The sequence below is a fragment of the Piliocolobus tephrosceles genome, chromosome 4 (genome assembly GCF_002776525.5).
Source record: "Piliocolobus tephrosceles isolate RC106 chromosome 4, ASM277652v3, whole genome shotgun sequence".
Taxonomy (NCBI): Eukaryota; Metazoa; Chordata; class Mammalia; order Primates; family Cercopithecidae; genus Piliocolobus; species Piliocolobus tephrosceles.
In genome coordinates this window covers 75,807,547-75,829,973 of record NC_045437.1, presented here as the reverse complement: position 1 = coordinate 75,829,973, position 22,427 = coordinate 75,807,547, and the positions used below count along the sequence as shown (strand labels likewise).

The 22,427-nt window shown below is 42.2% G+C and overlaps 1 protein-coding gene across 1 annotated transcript; it reads right to left on the bottom strand.

Moving 5' to 3' along the window:
- Window positions 1-5,454: 5,454 nt before the first annotated feature.
- On the bottom strand, window positions 5,455-18,480 carry BHMT2 (betaine--homocysteine S-methyltransferase 2). The gene is given in 10 exon segments (XM_023215064.2): window positions 5,455-6,155; window positions 10,731-10,840; window positions 10,842-10,960; window positions 11,218-11,400; window positions 11,642-11,789; window positions 13,721-13,909; window positions 14,435-14,564; window positions 15,135-15,225; window positions 16,986-17,118; window positions 18,307-18,480. Coding segments are annotated over 10 exon segments (1,215 nt in total). The 5' UTR covers window positions 18,337-18,480; the 3' UTR covers window positions 5,455-6,073.
- Window positions 18,481-22,427: the final 3,947 nt, after the last annotated feature.

The following is a 22,427-nucleotide window of genomic DNA, read 5'->3' as shown; positions in this document are numbered from 1 at the left end:
ATGATAAATATAGGGTACTATGGAACATGTAAGAGTGACTATCATAGTCAAGCACTAAATAAATGTTATTTGAACAGAGAATGAATGAATGAGTGATTGAGTGAATAAATGAAAGAATGGTTGAACATGATTAGTTATGAAAGCACAGAACCCTCAAGGTGAGTAGTCACCACCAGATGAAAAGATTCTCCTCCAACTTCACTATTTGGAAAGGCTGGCTCATCTGCACCTGTATCATGGAAAATACAACTTTTATTTCTCTTTCTCTCCTATTCCCACTTCTGTGCTCCAAATAAATAATGAAATGTGACTGCCGGAGTGCCAGCAATCGCACCGCTAGCATGCCCCATCTACTTTTCTCAAAACCCTTTCCTAAAACAACCCTGATATGAGGCGAAATCGCACCCTTCTGCAACTCTTTTCAACATTTTCATTACTGATTAAACAAAATATGTGCTCACCTTCAAGGCAGCTGACTGTACAGCCAAAGTGAGTTGCTTAACTTTGCTTACAATTTTGCATAAAGTATCAAATCATGGCCGTGATCATTGCAAAGCAGGAATTGTTTTTCCAGCTGACCCTCGCCCCTAGTTTCAATGAATCTCTTCGATCCCTTTCAGGTGGTTTCCATGCCAGCTATTTGCTGGTCTGCATTGCTGAGTGTATGCACAGCAGCGTTTATCAGAGAGCCATCTGCTTTTCTTGATAACTCCAGTACAGCAAATATCTGCTGTAGAACTGGAAAGAGCTAGTTCAAGCCAGTTTTTCTTAATTGCACTGTTTTCTTTTTGGCAGACAATTACCTTCTCCTTAAGTTACCCCTACCAAATCAAAACCTGTGGAAATCTTGCCTTTTAAAAAGGCATCCTTTTTATATTCTAAAATATTTAACGTAAATTATGAATAGTAATCAACATTTAGTATGCATTTTTAAAAATTTTATTATTTCCAAAAATTAAGAACATTTTTCTGCATTGCCAAAATTAACCTGATTCCTTAATCAGATTTCCCCAGTTGTTCCCAAAAGACCTCGTATAGCCAGTTTGTCTCAACCAGGACCATGCATTGCATTGGTTTGTCATATAAAGATGAGCAACTCCAACACGCTGACCCATGGAAGAGACTAGGCCAGCCGGCCTGGAGAATATAGGATTCAACTGATTGTGGTGTTTACCTTCTTCCTATATCCCTTGATTTCACTGAATTGGAAGTGAAATCTAAAGGCTTGATTAGATTCCCCCAGAAACTTTTGGCTGGTGTACATCATCGGTAATGTCGCGTTTCCCATTCTGTATCACAACAGGAAACTCATGTTATCTGATTTTTCCCCTTGCAATCAAAAATCTTGACGTAAATTTTAAAACTAATTTATTTTGTAGAAAAAGTAATACCAAGCCGTATTAACAAATGTAGACACTAAAGAAGGGTGTCAGAAAAGAAATTTTTCCTCCTACACCACACTTTCCATCACCAGTCTTTCTCCCCTAGGAGGGAGATATTCCTCCCTAAAATATTCTATGTACAAGCAATGGAAGCATACTTTCATTTAACAATATATGGAGGAGATGCTTCCATCTTAGCACATATTGATCTAATGTATTCTTTGTAATGATGCCATGCTTTAACATCCTGTAGATGTTCCATAATTCATTTACTAATATGTCATTGATGGATATTTAGGTGGTTTTCAGACATACACATTTGCATATATATGAATGTAATTGCAGATTATATTCCTAGAAGTAAAATTGCTCATCCAAAGGCATGTGAATTCTAAATTTTATAAATATGGACAAATTGCTTTCCAAATAGTTTGTACCAGATTACACTTCTACAAAAAGCATATGTATGAGAAAATCTTTTCCCCTGACCCTCATTGACATAAGATATTATCCACTTTTTGATCTTAGTTGATGATAGGTGAAAAAAGATATCTCATCACTTTGCTGTGCATTTACCTAATTTTGAATGTGTTTATCTTTTTCTATATTTAATGGATTAAGGTAATTATTTCCTAATTTATAGATTAAGGAAAGTATCCCTTAGTTTATCAAATGTATGCAAATATGTGTGGCAGGATATTAGTACTCAGATTGCCTCAGTCTGTAAATGTGTTATTCTGTTCCCCCCCACCCTTTTTTCCCAACACTGGAAAGATGTAAAGCAAATATTTCCCCACCTCTAATAAGGATGCCATTGAGAAAAGAGGACTTCATTTTCCTGTTGCTTTTGGAATGATGTCCTATTTTAATAATAGATGAAGAAGAAAAGAAAGTTTTTCTGAAAACCTGACATAGTTGTGGGGATTGAGGGAGGTGGGGAGGAGGCTGTACAAAGTGCATGTAGGGGCACAGGAGCTGACAGTCAATCCCCGGAAGTTGCCCAGCAAAGGACAGGACCCACTTCTTGGGAAGGAGAGAGTCAAGTGGGACTGGCAGGTACCACGTTACAGGATAACATATGAATGCTCAGAAGCTGTCCGAACTCTGTGTCAGTGCCTGCAGATCCAACAACCTGGCCCTCACACCATCTCCACGAGGTGCACTGTGCTTCCTGGGGCACCTGAGCCACAGCCTCATATCCTACACCTGAAATAGTGACCATCAACACGGCTGATGGTGATGATGCTAATGCTGACCCCAAGGCTTTGCTTGGTCCCAGCTGGGTACACTGCCCTCTCATAACACCCGTAAGCCCAAGAAAATGGAGTGGAGTGGGTTCTGAATGCCAGTCACATAGGTGAACCCCCCTCATAACATCTGCGTGGACTGGGGGAGGTTTGAACGAAAGCAGCTCAAGACCCCTTTACTGGAAGAGTGGTTGCTGACCTCTGTTACGTGCTTTTCCTATTTGCCTTTGCCTTCGTTTAGAGTATTTTTGTGTGAGTGTTCATACATTTAAAGTTTTTATATAGTAAAATTTATCCTTTTTTTTTTTTGAGACAAGGTCTTCCTCTGCCACCCAGACTGAAGTGCAGTGGTGTGATCACAGCTTACTGCAGCTTCGACCTCCTGGCCTCAAGCCTCAGCATCCTGAGTAGCTGAGACTATAGGCATGCACCACCATGCACAGCTAATTTTTGTATTTTTTGTAGAGACAGAGTTTTGCCATGTTACCCAGGCTGGTCTCAAACTCCTATACAGTTTAGCACTCCTAAAGTGTACAGTAACTAGATAAAAGCCTTCGTTTGTGCTGGTGCAGACCCAAGGAAGGGATTCGGCATGGAAACAGCTCTCCCTCCTGATGTACCTTCTTCACTCTTGCTATTCTCATGATGTCCTGCACTGCCCTCTCCACAAAATCTATGAAACAAGCAGGAGATATTGTGTGAACAGTCCTCCCCTGGAATGTAGTGTTCAGGACTAGATACTAAAAATAAGCAGAGGCTTTGGTACCAGAGTGTTCCCAGAAGAGAGTCACCATGAGGATGAGGGGATTGGAAACCAAGTCAACATAATTATATTATACTATATAATGTGCAATGAACGCCTACTATACGACATGCACTGTTTCTAAGAAACTTATCTCATTTAATCCTCATAGCACCCCAATAAGGATGGTTCTATTTTACCCTCATTTTACAGATGAGGAAATTAAGACATAAAGCTTAAGCAACTGTCTAATGTCACACAGGTAGTATTTGACAAAGCACATCTTAGCCTATGCCTTTTGGTTGAAGGAAATGAGGACAAGTAAGTACAGGAATGCCATACAGCTATCTTTAAATTTCAAAGAGTTACAGGGAAGAAATCATAAATTTGCTCTATAGGTACTCCAAGTCTACAGGTGAGGGTCATTAATAAGTAGATTTCTAGTTAATAGATGGATAGCTTTCCAGAGAATGAAGTGTTTCTTAAAAAGGAGTAAGTGATCTCGAGAGGTAGTGAGGTACTATTTAAGGGGTCCAGACAGAGACTGGATGGTCCTGGGGAAGATGCTGGCAAGGATATTCAGGTATTTAATTGCTGGTTTGGATTAGTCACCCTTAAGAACCCCAAAGGCCTTGAGATGATGGTAAATGATTCACTTTCTAATTTCCAGCAGGGTGGGGTTGTGTATTATGGGGAACGTGGCTACATCAAATAAATTTCAGGTTGTCAACATTACAGAAACAGTCATGGCAGGTTTGAAGAGTTAATTCATAACAAGGCAAGTTGATAAAAAATACTTTGAATCCAGCGACAGAAAAATTTGGATAGATTTTTGACAAAAAGCAGCAGCTGTGTGCATGACAGATGCCATGTAGTGCAGTAGCTAAGGGCATGGATTCTAGAGCCAGCCCCAAGGGTTCAAATGCAAACTTACTAATTTCACATTTACTAATTGTGTGACCTCAGGCAAATTACCTAGCCTCATTAGACTTCAGTTTCCTTACCTGTAAACTACTGTGTTAAACACTATCTAATTTTGAATCCCTGTTGGGGGGTATATGTATATGAGGTCATATTTAGAACAAAGCCTGGGACATAGTGAGTAATAAATATTTGCTAGTATTATTCCAAAGAATGTTCATGACATTTTTGACATTCAAACACTACCAAAGGTAAATCACTTTTAATTTTATTGTCACAAATTGATAAATTATTGTGAAAAAAAGAGAAACTGGCACACATGAAATAAAACAAACATAAGAAAACATTAGACCAAAATAGATTTGAACTCTGTCTCCCAGGCTGGAGTGCAGTGGGGTGATTTCAGCTCACTGCAACCTCCACCTCCCAGGTTCAAGCAATTCTCTTGCCTCAACATCCAAGTAGCTGGGATTACAGGCATGCACCACCATGCCTGGATAATTTTTGTGTTTTATTTAGTAGAGATGGGGTTTTGCCATGTTGGCCAGGCTGGTTTTGAACTCTTGACCTCAAGGCCAGGCTGGTCTTGAACTCTTGACCTCAAGTGATCTGCTCACCCTGGCCTCCCAAAGTGCTGGGATTATAGGCATGAGCCCCTGCCCATGGCCTGAACTCTGACTTTTGAAAAGGTTTTCTAAAACTGTTTATTTTGACTTATTTTTAAACAATCAACAATAAGTATTTCACTGTGCACCTATTAGTATGTCTAACACAATGCTAAGTAAGGAGAATTATGAGAAGCTTATCATGTGATCTTGTCTTTAAATAGTTTATAACCTAGCTACCTGAGATTATGAAGACATATTTTAAAAATTCTAGGACCTAATATCTTTTTTTTTTTTTTTGAGGTGGAGTCTCACTCTTGTCACCCAGGCTGAAGTGCGATGGCCCGATATCGGCTCACTGCAACCTCTGCCTCACAGGTTCAAGCGATTCTCCTGCTTCAGCCTCCCGAGTAGCTCGGATTACAAGCACCTGCCATGATGCCCAGCTAATTTTTGTATTTTTGTAGAGACAGGGTTTCACCATATTGGTCAGGCTGGTCTTGCATTCTTGACCTCAGGTGATCCACCCATCTTGGCCTCCCAAAGTGCTGAGATTACAGATGTGAGTCACTTCACCTGGCCGGACCTAATATCGTTAAGTAAAAATCATCTTTGAAAGTAATCACTTTGGATAGTTATACATTTATTTCAATAATCCTACCATTGCTCAAAACATTCTTTACATCTTTTCTTTTGGGATTGCCTTTGGAGTTATCATATAAATCATTAAAGAAAAGCAGACTCATTGCTTTAGTTTAGTGTTGCTCTATCATCCTCAAGTACCTAGCTTAGTCACTTGAATTATTCACTAGCTTTGGGTCTCAGTGACTTCTGATTATTTTAAAGTGTCAAATTCACCCTCAAAGACAAGTTTGGCTATTCCTGATGATCTTCAAAGGAATGCACTGCAGCATTATTGGCCAGTAAGTTCTTGGAGGACAAGGTGCCTCTCGCTTCTCTGCATCTGTGATAGCGTCTGTTGCAGTGCTTAACCACAGCAGGAGCTCAATATGTACGCGCTTGTGGACTGGAAGGGAAGGGGCTGCAGAACCTCAGCTGCTCAGCAGCTGGAGATAGCAGGGCATGGTGAGGATGAAGGCGAGGAAGGGTTCCAGGTCGGGCTTGAGGGCAACTTTTTTTCTGTTCTGTTATTTCAGGGTTTTCTTTCACTGCTCCTTAGATGTCTGGCTTTGACAGCGAAGGACAGAAAGGTCTGCCTGAAGCTGGCAGCAGATTCTCCCAATAGTCCCTTCGAGCCCTGTGTTTTAATGTATACATAATTAATTAATTAAAAGTCTTGCCTGTAAGTCCAATATGTCATATATGTATATGTGTATGTATATGTACATAATCATGCACACACACACACACACACACACCCACCCAGAGTCAAAACTTGGCAGATAATCAGGCTAAAGCAGAACTTTCGTTATAACATACAGACAGAAAACTATGTCCATATCCATTAATGCCAGGGGCCTTTCTCACATTTCAATAACAATCATTAGGTTTCATACCACCTTTCAGAAAAAGACAAGGTATTTCAATTTCATATACTTTTTATTTTGAGACAGGGTATTGCTCTGTTGCCCAGGTTGGAGTGCAGTGGCGCAATCTTGGCTCACTGCAGCCTAGACCTCCTGGATTCAAGCAATTCTTCTGCCTCAGCCCCCTAGGTAGCTGGGACTACCGGTGTGCACCACCATACCAGGCTAATTTTTGTATTTTTAGTAGAGACAGGGTCTCCCCATGATGTCCAGGCTAGTCTCAAACTCCTGAGCTCCAGTGATCCGTCTGCCTTGGCCTCCCAAAGTGCTGGGATTCCAGGCATAAGCCACCATGCCCAGCCTTAAATTTCCTATACTTTTATGAATTATATTTATTCTGAAATTTCTAACAGAGTCCTTCTAACTCTATCAATATTTTAGTGTAATGAGGAGAATATGAGAACAGTTTTTAATGTAATGAGTCAAAGTATAATTCTCCAAAAAGTAACTAAGAAAATAATACAAATTACTTAACCAATATTTGTTTCTTGTTGTTAGACAAAGCAAGAAGAGTACAAAGGTCCCTGGTCACAGCCCTTTCTGATAAATATATTTTTATCATTTTTTCTACTTCACTTATAAAACAACGAGTAAATCACTATTTTTGGGTGATAAGATGTCAGAAATCTAGTGTTTATTGTGTAGTCATAAATTTCTGTGAATATCAGTAGGTTTGGGAGTCAGGGTACAAAGGGTGTCTTCTTGCTTTGGTCTATAGAATAATGTTTTAATTCTAATGGCTAATGAATTTTAAGGTTTCCTAGCAGATGATAATTAAATAAACGTCTCACTTATTTAAACTATTTTAATCATCAATAAAGTATGTTTTCCTCACCTTTTAATTATATTTATATTTAGTACTTTTTAAAAAGTATGACACATATACAAACCGTCTTCTCTGGTAAATATCCATATCCCCTAGAAGAAAGTTTCGGCTAAATGATTCTTGCCTACTTTTACAACCTAAGTAAATTTGCATTAGGCAAGTTTTTCCAGTCCAAAAATGAAGACTTTCAATCCCACTGAAATGAATAAATAAGCACAAAATGGGTGAAGTACATAAGAGTACTGAACAAAGAGAAGACAGCAGAGATTGTGACTAGTTCTAGAAGATGGGAGGGGGATGGAATTATATCAACAGATATACATACATATGTATATATATACATACACATGTATATATACATACACATACATAACAAAAGATTATCTACATGGAGAGACAGAGGAGAGAGAAAGAGTATGAGAGTGTGTGTGTGAAATACAATGATCCATAACAGAACAGTAATTGTAAGACCTCAGGGAAAGTGAAGCCCTGTTATTTTTCTTTCAACAATGAAAAAGGAAGTTAATCAGAAATCTCTTGAAAATCAAAAGCTATACAAAGAAAGTCAGACCAAGTATGAAGCAAATTGAAATATGGCATGGATTTGGACAATATATCCGTGGGAATGTAAGAGAAGAAAATTCATTTGACCTTGATGCTTGGAACATTCTCCAACAGGTAGCTTAAGTTTTGTAAATAGGATTATTTCTCTTTATCCATGGTCCCACGGATAAAGGAACACAGAACACTGCAGAACACTACTTTGTTCTACAGTGAACGTTTTTCTAAATGCAACAATTTTCTATTATTCCTGCAACAGAGTATTAGATTGGAAGTTTGACTGGAAATACCAAGGCATGACGGATTTTAGGTATCAAGGGGAGTTGTAAGACAGACACTGAGCAGAAGTTTAAAGGAGGTGGCCACAAACCAGCCAGATGACTCACCTGACTCTCCCCTGGAAAATCTAGACCACAGGAGAACAATGGACCAGCTACCTTGCTTGTGGGCAAAAGGGGTGCTGTTAAATTGGGGTCAGACCACACTCTCAGGGCTTGTCTGTAGAAAGGAAGGGTGAAAGCTGTTTTGAGTCTAATGAGAGCAAGAGAGCCAGCCTGAGCTATCTAAAATCTGGCCCAAGAGAATCACCAGGAAGGATAATGGGACCCCCAGATCAGAGTATATCTGGAGTGACCTGGTTGAAAAAGCCACTGTCTGAGGTGGAAGTCACAGTCAGAAAAATGCGTGTGGCATGAGAATTACAGACAAAAGTTTCCAGTGGAAGCCTCTGAAGACCCATGAGCGTGCTCACAAAGATCCGCCAGGCTCAAAGCATGCCGGCTTCCTATCAGGGTGCCAGGCAAGCAACAACAGTCTTACTCCTTCACCCATCCTCTCTCTTCTTGCTTTGAATCTGAGGAGGCCAGAAACCATGGGTAGCAGATGGGAAGGGAGGGTTGGGAGCATAGGACAGAGAAAGAGAAGCAGCACGTTGGCCTCTCCTGGTTTCCTGTCCGTGGAAGGCTGTTGCTGGACAAAGGGAGAAGCTTCAAGTTTCAAACTTGCTCTGAGTTTTGATTTGCCATGAACCTGAACATTTTTGTTTATTTTTTATTTTGGGGTTTTTTTTGTGTGTGTTCATTTTGAGGTGGAGTTTCGCTCTGTTCCCCGGGCTGGAGTGAAGTGGTGCAATCTTGGCTCACTGCAACCTCCACCCCACTGGATTCAAGCGATTCTCCTGCCTCAGCCTCCCTAGTAGCTGGGATTATAGGCTCCTGCCACCACGCCAGGCTAACTTTTGTATTTTTAGTAGAGATGAGGTTTTGCCATGTTGGCCAGGATGGTCTTGAACTGCTGAGCTCAGGTGATCCACCCAAAGTGCTAGGATTACAGGTGTGAGTCACTGTGCCCAGTCCTAAACACTTTTAATTACTGAACTGAGACTATCTGTGAAATAAAGTGATTATGGAACTTTTCATTGCCTAAGAGCACCCAGAGAAGTTCTAGAGCATGTCAGTATTTTCAAATAGGAACAAAGGAAGGAATTCATTGAGTAGGTTTAAAGGGATAGAGGGAGACAAAAATAAAAGTGAGTTCTAATTATGTTTCATGAGTCTTGCTTGTTTAATGTAACAATTATAATAATATTGTAAATGTTATTGATTTTATATTTTTAGGATCAACCTACAGAGAATGCTTGAAAGACAATTATAACTATAGAGTAGAACAAAATGGTTATAAACCTTGATGATAGTAAAGTATGGTAAAACTTAAAGACACCAAGGGGTAGATGAGAGAGAGAAAGTGGAAAGAAGCAGAAGGCAATCTATTCTTATTTTACAGAGAGTGGAGTCAAGAGATTCCTGCCTTATAGTGATGAACTAAGAAACAGGTGGTTAAATATATAATTTTAACTTAAAAAGATGATTTCCAACAGAAGAAATAAAAGTGTAACGAATCAAAACTGGAAAAAGGAGAATGGGGGAAAGGGGAAGACTGTGTGATTTAAATCCCTCAGCTTTCATAAAGGGTTATCAATAATAACCACTTAAAACTGATGACGAAAGAAAGAGAGGTACAAGATTTCAAACTACAAATGACAAACAGGTTTCCTCTGCGCCCTGGTCTGATCATCCATGTCCCCCACAATGCATATGTTGAAACCTAGTCACCAATGTGATGATATTAGGAGGTGGAGCCACTGGGAGGTGATTGGGTCATGAGGGTGGAGCCCTGATGAATGGGACTAGTAGAGGCCCCACTCTAATCCCAGCACTTTGGGAGGCCGAGGCAGGTGGATCACGAGGTCAGGAGTTCGAGACCAGCCTGGGTAACATGGTGGAACCCTGTCCCTACTAAAATACAAAAATTAATCGGATGTGGTGGTGGGCGCCTGTAATCCCAGCTACTCGGGATGCTGAGGCAGGAGAATTACTTGAAGCTGGGAGGCAGAGGTTGCAGTGAACCAAGATTGTGCCATTGCACTGCAGCCTGGGCAATGGAGCCAGATGCTGTCTCAAAAACAAAAACAAAAAAAAAAAGAAAGAAAAAAAAGAAAAGAGACCCCAGGGAGCTGCGGTACCCCATCTACCATGTAAGAACACAGCAAGAACGTATCATCTGTAAGGAATGCCTGCTTCCTTAGAGATGACCTTTACCATCTATAAGGCCTTCACCGGACACTGAATCTGCTGACACGTTGATCTTGGACTTTGCAGCCTCTAGAGCTGAGAAAGAAATTTCTGTTGTGTATAAGCCACCCAGTTTATGGTATTGTTCTAACAGCCCAAATGGACTGAGGACAATTTTGGAAATGGGACTGGTGTCAGGAAGGGGATAATTTTTACTTTTCACTTTATACGTTTCTATACTTTTTGCCATATGCATGCATAACATTTACAACAATAAACAAAATTAGATTAAAGGAAAATAATAAGAATGTTAATTTTAAAATGCTTACCTTGCTCTAACCCAGGGTTTGGTGTGCATGTCCAAACCACTTCCCCAGCTGCCATGTTTTTCTGAAGCTGGTGGCAAAAAGCCCCTTTCTGGGGCCAGCTCCTCTGCAATTTGCCCTGATGTGGTAGGGCTCAAATCCACAGCACCCGCCAATGTACCTGACCCCCAGGTTGTAGGCCTCTCTGGCATATTTTTGAATATCCCATCTGGTGGCAACTCTGGACTCCAGTCCTGTATCACAATAGTTAACAGCATTTCTGTTATTGTTCTCATTTTCAAAGGATGGATGCTCTAATGAGCAGTTTTTCCGATAAAAAAAAATTGTAAACTTTAGATGATGCATTCTTCTGGTAGCTCATTTTTGGTTAACACCGAATGTTTTGTCATATGCAGTTTCTTATTGTAAAACTGAGCCACAATTTATTATAGCCATTTGGATTTTGTCACAACGAGAAATACAAAGACCTCTACTATGCACCTGAGCTTACCAAAGGGATATTCTGGGAGGTCCACAAACCCCTCTTTGCCACAGTCGGGCGTGTGGAACCCCAGGGGCTGCACCATGAGGTGCGCTTTCAGCCCTGCCCGCTCAAGACCCTCCTTCATGAGCTCCATCGTCTTCAAGCTGGTCTCGGGCCCAAAGCGGCAGTTCACGCCAACGATGGAAGCCCCTGTGCAAAGAAATAACACTTACATTTTATTACTTATTTATTTATTTGTTTATTTTTTTTTTAATAGTTGGAAGGTACCTTAGAGGTTAGCTATCCCCCTCCACCTCCCACAATTTACAGATAAGAAAACTGATTGGAGTTAATTCTATTACTTCCAAACTGCTCTCACAGTATCAAGCACACTTTGTTAAATTTCATAAGCAACAACTGAGCTGTGTATCACTGTATGGGTCCAAATTACCTGCCTTCACCAGCCTCACGGCACATTCTCTGGGGGTTGTATCATGCATGTCTCCCTCTGGGCCTATGCACATGGTAACTGCCACGGGTCTATCGGATTCTTTTAAGACTTCCACAGCCCACACAGCTTCTTCAACATGCTCAAAATACTAAGAGAAATGTCACTTGTCCCCTTGGTCCAAACATAAAGCAGACTTTGAATGGTAAAGGTAAATATAGCAAGACAGTTATAAAAATTACCAAATAGAATATAAACATATATACAATAAAACTTGCAAAGGAATGTGTGTCTATAAGACTGATTAAAGAATACCTTTCCAAGTAAATATTTTCATTCCTATAACAATAACTTATAGTTTTTCATTCAGGGATCCTTGATTTAGTGAGATGATGCCTATGAGTAAAAAAGAAGAAAACACACCCAGAGATTTTCAAAGTAACTGAGTATTTAAAATCATAATTTTGAAGGAGGAAAAGTTTCGCTAATAAATTGTAGATTCATCTCTTATAAAACTGGGGTAGTCTCTGAAACAATGAGTAGCTTATCATGTGTTACATACTTCAAAGAGCTTTTATATTCGCTTCTACTTAGATATTCATAAGTACTCCATAAAGTAGGAAGGGAAATACTATTTCCCTGGATGAGGAGATTGAGGCACAGCTTGGGAGAGATAGCTACTCCCGTTCTTTGCTAGTGGCAGACAGGACATCTTGTCTGGTAAACCTGTGTCATTTTCTGGGGTGCTTCCCAGGAGCCCCCTTCCGTGCCACAGCTGAAAAGCTGACCTTAAGGCAACTAAAGAAAAGCCAGAAATCTTCCCGTTTCTTCCCTCTTGAGTTAGAAACAAATTCTGCAGAAGCAGTGTGAGCAATGACAGAGAGAATCAAAAGATGGGTTCTTAAACAAACAGAGTGGTGTCATCATCCATCTGGAAAGCACAGAGGGTGGAGTTTGTGCTTGTCCCTGTAGATGTCTGTTCCCAGTGGGGTTGGCCAGGCGTGGGCAGGTTGATGAGGCAAAGTTTTCAGCAGAGTTCAGTGGGGCGACCAGGAGGAATAATGGTGGGGGCTATTTTCTCTCTCTCTCTCTCTCTTTTGAGACAGAGTCTCACTCTGTCACCCAGGCTGGAGTGCAGTGGCACGCTATCTTGGCTCACTGCAACCTCCACCTCCTGGGTTCAAGCCATTCTCCTGCCTCAGCTTCCTGAGTAGTTGGGACTACAGGCTCCTACCACTATGCCCAGCTAATTTTTGTATTTTTAGTAGGGATGGGCTTTCACCATGTTGGCCAGGCTAGTGTTGAATTCCTGACCTCATGCCATCCACCTGCCTTGGCATCCCAAAGTGCTGGGATTACAGGTGTGAGCCACCGCGCCTGGCCAGGGGATATTCTCTTGTTTGGAGTAAAGTCGTGGGTTGAAGGCATGACTCCAGGCAGTAGCAGTTATGTTGGGAAATGGGGAATGAGGACTTTCTTTTTGGAAGCGGAGGAAAGAGAATGTTCTGGGCCTTCATGTCCAATCAATGACCAATACCTACTGATTCTTTCTTCAAAATGTAACTCACATGTCATAGCTTAAGCGAAAGCAGAGAGGCTAGAAGAGCAAGACATGCATGGAGAAGGCTATGGAAACTACTGGGTGCTGAGCATTATTGGTGGGGCCTGGACAAGCCTGGACAGCCACCACCTTCTAGGCCTTGCTGTCTCAGTCCCCAGCCCACACATGCAGCGCCCTCCTGCCTGGCTTCTCCCTCTGGAGAGGGTGCTCCCGGATGCACTGTGCCCTATGCTTCCTTCTAGGTTGTAGAGTCCCCCGAGTCAGCTTCTGCAGCCACCCAGACCTTAGAAGATCAAAGGCTATGGTCAGGCCTCTCCTGGGTCTGTCCTTTGGTTCCAAGAGAACCTAGCATACCAATGAGGGAATGTAGACCTCGACTGCCAAGCATTTAAATAAACCTTTGACCACCCACATGGAAGAAACGAGGGCATAAAGCTGTCCAATACCCTCATGGAATGTGAAGACTCTGCAGTTATGCTTGCAAAATAGGCTCAATCCTTTTCCTCTAATACTAGCCTCACCTCTGCAATCAAGAAGTCCACATTTTTCCAGGCAAAAACTTCTAGCTGTTGTCGAAAAAGTTTTTTAATTCTAGCTTCTTCTTTGTGGTATTTGTATATTGATGTCTGGCAGATTCCCCCTGCAACCAAAGCATCACCTTTGCCAGCCACTTCCCTGGCGAGGTCACAGGCAGCATTCACATCTTCCCACTGAGGTCAGAGAGCAAGAGTTCAGATGGTGAGCCTAGCAGTTTGAAGGTAAAATATAAAAGATAACCAAAGGAACAATAAACAAGTAAGATGCATATAAGCCACTCTTTTCAATGCAAGCAGAGAAGACCAGCAGAGTTGGGTACAGCCTCCTCTGTTACCATGACCTTATATTTCCATTACTGTACTTACCACATTGGATTTTAATAACTATTTGTTTGCCTCCCATACTTGACCTTGAGCCTCCAGATAGGGTCTATGCCTTTGTATCATTTTTGAATCTAACATAGAGAATGGACTATAACAGATACTCAGTACGTGTTGGTTGGTTGAATGAATTAACGGGCATTAATATTTACACGTGTTAACATTTTACATTTGCAGAATATTTCACAATACGTCCACATCTTTGATCTTACTTACTCTTCTCAACAGGTCTATGAACTTAAGTACTACCATTACCTCCATTTTGCAGAGAGAAAACCAATGCTCAATGCAGGTAGGTGTCTTACACAAAGCCGCAACCAATTGCTGGATATTAAACCCATTTTTTCTCATTTCTACACCAGTGTCGTGTTTTTTAGGGCCTCCATGTCTCCAGAAGAGAAACAATGAAATGAGAAGGTAAAAAGAGCATCTATGAGGTGCTTTCTCTCTAAAAAATAACACAAGAAGACAGCCATGCCCTTCCAATGGTTTATTTCACCCCTATTCCTGAACCCTCCTCTACCTAAATGGGGAGAGAAAGCTAATTCATTTAGTATACATTAACTTCTTTTTTTTCTGAGATGGAGTCTCGCTCTGTCACCCAGGCTGGAGTGCAGTGGTGTGATCTTGGCTCACTGCAACCTCCATCTCCCAAGTTCAAGCCATTCTCATGCCTCAGCCTCCCGCATAGCTGGGATTACTGGCACCTGCCACCACGCCCAGCTAATTTTTGCATTTTTAGTAGAGATGGGGTTTCACCATGTTGTCCAGGCTGATCTGGAGCTCCTGGGCTCAAGTGGTCTGTCCACCTCGGCCTCTCAAAGTGCTGGAATTACAGGTGTAAGCCACTATGCCCAGCCTAGTTAGTATATATCTTTATGTGACAATTAATACATAGATACTTATATGGAACTTTTGTAATAAAGTATAGTAACACATCGTCAATGCCATAGCTTCCCATGTAGAGGTTATTTTTTAATAGATGACTCCCTCCCCGCACCCAGCCATTGCCGTTTACCTTGCTTTCATATTGTTCTCACTGGCAGAAAAGGTGAAAGTCTGCATGACATTTGATCCTGCTCTCAAGAATTCCATGTGAAGTTGACGAACTACAAAGTAGTTGGGTTTTAAACATTGAAATAAATGAACAAAGAAATATTACAGAAGCTGTCATTTTCACTGACTCCCATCTCTTTCAATCATACGTCAGTTCAAACCTAGTAGTGATAAAAAGTTATAGATTAAGGTCAATAGAATTCATAGGCAGGATGTACTGTTTAGAGTAGCCTTGTATTGTTCTGGTGATGGGCCTCAATGACTCGGTGCAGTCACATTAAGAGATTAAGACCAGATTGGCCAATTATCCCTTGGTCTCTTAGTCCAGAGAGGTTTATTCTATACCTGTGTTGTGAAGGACATAGCTGGTCTACTATAGTCAGCATTGGCAGCTCTCAAAGTAAAGTGAGGGGCTTCTCATAGAAAGCAGAACGCATGTGGGTGGCACCCATATCAGAGTCAGCAGCAAGCAGCTGGGGAACATCAGACAGCAGTCTGGAAGTTTTCCCTGGCTATCCGAAAGTCATTCCTTCCTCTCCTTCACCACTTTCGCCCCTCCTCCCGTATCCTTACTCTTGTTATTCCAGCACTTTCTTCCCAGTTTAGCAAAAAGGTCTTTTAACATTAAGAACAAGTTCTTCTTGGGCCAGAGGAAAACATCCTGTTAAGCACAAAAGGGACAAAACTTGGTCCTGCTCTACCACAGAACTCTGGGTGTCCGATGCACCAATCATAATGGCCATCGTGCTGATGATACGCAGGGCACTTCACACAGGTTAACTCATGAGTCCTCACACCTAGCCCGTGTTGTGCCCTCGTGAAACAGATGAAGATATGGATCCTTGGAGAGGTCAAGTGACTTGTCCAAGGTCACACAGCTGGTCAGTGGAAGAACCAAGACAGGATCCTAGGTTTATCTGATACACTGTGCGAATATACATAAAATCAGAGCGAATCAAAAGTTCCAATCTCAGCTAGTGTTCTCTTTCACCCATTTCATTCTTTGGCTTTATTTTCCCACTTTAATTTAGGAGAACAAACACACACAAAAAAGAGTCAGAAGAGAATTAAAGTTCTAATTTCAGGTAACTATCTAATCCCATCACAGTTCTTTACCTCTAGCTCTTTTTTTTTCCAGCCAGGAGGATGATATAAAACTGTGTTGACTTCCTTGCCCTCCCAACCCCGGGACCTGGCTGTCTGTGCTCTGTTACACTGTGACTGCCATTAATCACCCTCACCAAACACACTGTTACATTAACCATGCACATTGTCAGCAGGGTGAATCAGAAGCAGGAACAGCTTTGCTGTTTTAAGGAAACTCTGTGTATCTACAAGGTAAATATTCATGGAACAAATATTAAGATGTCTATTTTAGCACTGCCTTTACATTAAGATGCAGATGTGTGTGTGTATGAGAGTGTGTGTGGGTATGTGAGTGTGTGTGTGTTGTGTGGGTGTGTATGTGTGTTTGTGGTGTGTGGGTGTGTATATGGGGTATATATGTGTTGTGTGGGTGTGTATATGTGGATGTAGGGTTAGGGGTGTGAGTGTGTGGGGGTGTGTGTGTGTGGGAGTGTGTGTGGGCGTGTGGATGTGTGGGTGTGTGTGTATGAGAGAGAGCAAAAGGAAGAGAGAGGTCACTTTCTTGCATATACTTCCGCCTTCATACTGCCATTGTCTCTACATCTTGGCAATTTTAGCAAGCAAAACACCCCTTTGAAACAGTTGTTATTTTTTTCTTGATCTTCTCTCAATCAGATTTAAATAAAATACCACTGAGATAGACACTCTTGGGGATGTGGGCACCAACCTGCGTCTGGGTGTTCTATCACTGCCTCTGGAGTCCAGAGCCCAGCCTTCACGTAGCCTCTCTTCTCCAGACTAATGAGAAAGCTGCCATCTCCAATCACAACCTCCCCACTCTCCAGGCGTTCCAAAATCCCCTGAAGAAGAGAAAAACAGCACCTAAGCTCCACTCTACCTTTTTTTTTTTTTTCTAAAAGCAATTTCTAATTTTAGGTGAAGATGTATTATGTTCTTAGAGCTGCAGTTTTGTTAAAATAATGTGCTTAATAATATTTCAGAAAGATTGAGCATATTATGTTTCTTGGCCAATCCAGGTACCTATTTTGTACAATGAAAGGGCTGAGACTATTTATTCTTAAATAACATTTAATCTGAATCAAATTATAGTGCTGATTCCATGATAGTTATTTTGGCTTTTCAATGTGTTTGTGGCAACACGGCTAGTGTCTAACTAGTGTGCATTCTCTCCCCTTTTTTTGTGTGTGGGGGGACAATGCCCCCAACTTTCAAAAAATTCCCAGGCTCCCTTGCCTCTGGGAGCAGCCCTGTGACACAGTGCTGGCCAGTGAGACACATATGGAAGCTGGTGGAGGATTTCTGGAAAAGTTTTGCTTTCCTGACATAGACGCCCACTCCCTTCCTTCTTGTCTATTTTCCTCCTTCCTGGCTGGAATGCCAACATAATGCCTGGGAGTACAGCAGTCATCTGACAGCCATATGAGGCAGATTTCTTAAGACATCCTTGGGTGGGTGCAGCAGCCATGGGCTGCTACCCCTGGACCTCTTATTAGGTGAGAAAAATAAACCTTTTCTTCGTGTCAGTCACTGAACAGAACTGTAGTGGACACAACACTTGGTAATCATGCAGTGTGTTCACACGTGTGTTATCATATGGCACTCCCAGCAACTCTGCCGGTGAGGCAGGACAGACAGTTTTTATTCTCAGGTATAGATGAGGAAACTGAGGCCCAGAATGGTTGACTTGCTCAAGATCACAGAGACAAGGAAGTAAAAAATCAGACTAGCTTCTAAATTCCTACTCTCTTTTCCTTCTATTTTACCACCTTTCTATTTAGCCCACTCATAACTTATTTAAAAGGTTCCATTCAGAGCAGTTAGCCATGGGATGCAGTTTCCTTTTGATAAAGGAAGGCCTCAGGCCTGTGCCCACAGACCCTGGTGAGGATAGGCACTCCTGTTTTTGCGCCTAAATGTTGCATTTTCCACGACCACCCTGGCCCACCACACCTCCATCCTGTGCCTGTAAAAACCTCAAGACCCTAGCAAACACAAACACAAGCAACCGGACGTTGAAAGAAACGCACCAGCAGAACACACAGACTTCGGCAGGCCATCAGCGGCAGAATGACACAGGCGATGTGGAATTCGGCCAGGGGTGGTTAGAGGAGAGCCCAGCTGCTGAGCGGCCCGACTCCAGGGGAAGCCCACCTTCCCACTCCATCCCGCTTCTGGCTCCCCATCCATCTGCTGAGAGCTTCTTCCACCACACAATAAAACCTTGCACTCATTCTCCAAGCCCACGTGTGATCCAGTTTTTCCAGTACATTGGCAAGAACCCTGGGATACAGAAAGCCCTCTGTCCTTTCAATAAGGCAGAGGGTCTAACTGAACTGATTAACACAAGCTGCCAGTGGACAGCTAAGCTGAAAGAGCACACTGTAACACATGCCCACTGGGGCTTCCGGGGCTGTAAACATTCACCCCTAGACGCTGCGGTGGGGTACCTGCATGCTCCCCCTAGGGGTTTAAGCTGCCGGGAGCTGAGGAAGTGAGCCACACCCCCATCGCACACCCTGCGAAGGGCATAAGAGAACTTTTCACATGTCACTTGGTCTAAACCACATCTCCCCAGGTGCCTGCAGGGTCATCCCCTCACTGCCTTCGGGTCTTTGGTCAAGTGTCACCTTTTCAGAGATGCCTTCCCTGACCGCTGCAAACCATTCCCCCCAACCCCCCACAGCAATCCTGATCCCTCTTTTCTAGGCTGCATTAGTGAAAAGTGCAACCTTTTACTGATAATAGGCCAGTTCATTTCAGGCCTGCCCATAGCCGGACACAAAGCAACGGCTGGATCAGGGAGAAAAGCCTCAGATGCCTCTTCTAACTAGTCTTATCTGTTCTGTGAAATCAATATAAACCCCCTCAGTTCCTGAATCCAAGGGAGACATCAAGCAGGGTACAGAGACAGCTTACTGGGCTACATGTTCGGTGCAGGGTGAAACTAAGCCTTGTGAAAAAGAGGCCCCACCAACAGTGGCTTTCCTCTTACAGAGGAAAAAGAAACTAGTTTTATTTAAAGCCACTGTTTGTGGGGGGCTTCTTTTTTACGGAGTGTGCACCAAAGTGTACAGTCCTTTCATCTTATTGCTTTGCCATTCCCTGTGGCAGGGGTCAGCACATGACAGCCCACAGACCAAATCTGGCACATCACCTGTTTTTGTAAAAACGGTCTTAGGTAAAACCCTGCCCAATGATTTACATACTGTCTAACGGCCACTTTTCCACTACAGTAGCAGAGTCAAGTAGTTACCACCAAGACTGTATGGCCCCCAAGGCTAAAAATAATTACTATCTGACCCTTTACAGAACGCATTTGCCAACCCAGCCCTAGGGTACTGTCCTCCTCAGCGTGGGGGAAACTTGATCAGAGTCACGTTCATACTCTGTCTCAAACGATGAGGAAACAAAGTGTGGCAAGGCTCATCCTAAAGTTTTTAGCTCAGACTTAGAAGTGACTCATCTCATTGACATTTACATTTCCTGCGTGAGAGTTTAGTCACATGGCTCTACCTTGCTGCAAGGGAAGCCAGGAAGTATCATCAGTGAATGCCCATGTGTCCAGCTCCAATGCTAATCCTACGGAAGGAGGAGGAACAGATTTTGGAGAGAAACTGCTTCTGTTCTAGTGCCTGGCATCTGCTATTTCTCCTTTGCTTACTCCCCACACAAAGTGACCCACCCAAGGTATCAGGAGCAAGTTTCCTTGGATACCAAGGAACAAAGAGATCTCAAACACATTTTGGCCATATTACTTAATATATTATTGTCTTCAATCTTTTTCCAGGAGGTTGGAAGGCTATAAAGGCAATAAAGAATAAGTGGGAAGCTAATTTGATCTTGGTTACAGGAGTCTTTGTCCTTACCTAGGTCAATCCTGGATCTAATAAAAGCAACCAGAAACTAAAGCAGACATGTGAGGATCCTCCCACAGAGCCTCCCAGGACAGTCCTGTTAACAGTATGGAACCAAACATGGGAGGTCAAATATGGCTTGAATGATTTCTCAATCGCCATTGAATGGCATGACTAGGGAGGGCGCTTACTCTGGCTTTATCCCCATGTCCAGTTCAGCTGCAGAGGTACAAACCACTCCGGCTAAGCAGAAAGGAGTTTAATATTGAGAAATGGGTACATAAAAAATTTACACTGGGCTTCCAGGAATGACCCTAGAAAAACATGACTGAATTGACTGCCTGGGGCTGCACCCTCTGCCACAACTAAGAGAAGCCACTAGTAAACTGCTGGCTTCAGGACACAGCTGTCATATAGGGAGAAGGAGGCTGCTCCAGCGACCTCAGCTGCCTCTCACATGACGCTGGAATGCTGCACTATGGCCATGCTTGCTATGCTTCCACCTTCCCGGACTCATGCCGGTGCATCTGATTGGGTATCCTAGTTCTTATCCAGATCCTAGCTGCAAAGGAGTCTGGCAATGTGGTTAGTTTTCTTTCCTCTGCAGTGCAAGAAGGTCCATCAGAAGGGGTTTAACTAGAGGTAAATAACTCTAGTTAATGATAGGTCACCATACCTACAGCATCTTCTTTTTGCTGCGCACTTGGAGGGCAGGTAAATGGAGCCCAGCTGTGTGAACTATGTTAAACACTGTTTTGGCAGAGAGAGCTCTCAACTCTGGTTATTTTTCCATATTTTATATCTAAAGCTGAATTTTAGCTGAATGCAGAAGAAATGTTAATATTTACTGTGATTCCCATCTCTTTCTTTCTCCTCCCTGCATAAAATGCAATTCACTCTTTTCAATTTGTACTTTTGAAATATAAAAAAGGCCTTAAATTATGGACGTTTATTGAGACCTTCCACATGTCAGGTATAATTGTAGGCAAGTGGGATAAACATCAGAATAAGACAAGGTCTCTGCCCTCCACAAGCTCAAAGTCTGGCTACTTTGGGGAAAACCAATAGATCAACAAATAATCACAGCAAAATGTGACAAATAAATGCTACACAGGAATACAGAAGAGAAAGTCAGAGGTACAGTTATTGTGTACAAACTCTTTTCCTGAAAATCTCATACACTTCATTAGGTTCACCATGTTAAGAATCATATTTAGGCCAGGCACGGTGGCTCATGCCTGTAATCCCAGCACTTTGGGAGGCCGAGGCAGGTGGATCACTCGAGGTCAGGTGTTTGAGACCAGCCTGGCCAACATGGTGAAACCCTGTCTCTACTAAAAATACAAAAATTAACTGGGCATGGTGGCGGCACTTGTAGTCCCAGCTACTTGGGAGGCTGAGGCAGGAGAATTGCTTGAACCTGGGAGGCGGAGGTTGCAGTGAGTTGAGATTGCACAACTGCACTCCAGCCTGGGCAACAGAATGAGATTCTGTCTCAAAAACAACAACAAAAAAAAGAATCAAATTTAATCAAACAATTGTTGAGGGAAAACACTGGCACAGAATTCAGATGTTGCAGGTTAGCTTCTCACCTCCCACATCCAACCTATCACAGGGTTATGCCAAGTGTATTACACATTTCTCAAATGCCCCAGCATCCTCACTGCATTTGATTATTGAGATGGTCTCCAGTTCTCTCCAGCCCTACTCTGAACTGTCTTCCATTGCTACCAGAGCACAGGCTCACTGACCCAGTCTCACCTGTGATTACACCCCTTTTGTGTCTTGCTTCACTTCATTCATGCATCCCCCTGTACAGCAGTATCTGGTTACTTACCTGTCACCTCAGTTTGACTGTAAGAGGTTTGGAGGCAGGTGACATATCTTAATGGTCTATATCCCTACCACCTCATATAACAACTAAAATGAGTAGACACTTAAGAAGCTATGCCAAGAATTAGCAAACAAACAGGACTGTTTTGAAAATGTCAGATGTGTTGCATATGCTAGAATTTTTGTCCTCAAGAAGAAAAAATGTTACTCTCTAGCAGAAAATCAGGTAGATTTTAAGAAAATTGTAGTATATATTTTGACTGTATCTTGTATCTTTTGACTTTACCAAGTAAAGGGAGGAATACGTTTTCATTTGTTATCTGGATATTTGTCCACCATTTTAAATTTGCCATTTTTCTTCTCTTCTCTTTTCTCTCTCTCTCTTTCTTTCTGTTCTTTCTTTCTTTCTTTCTTTCTTTCTTTCTTTCTTTCTTTCTTTCTTTCTTTCTTTCTTTCTTTCT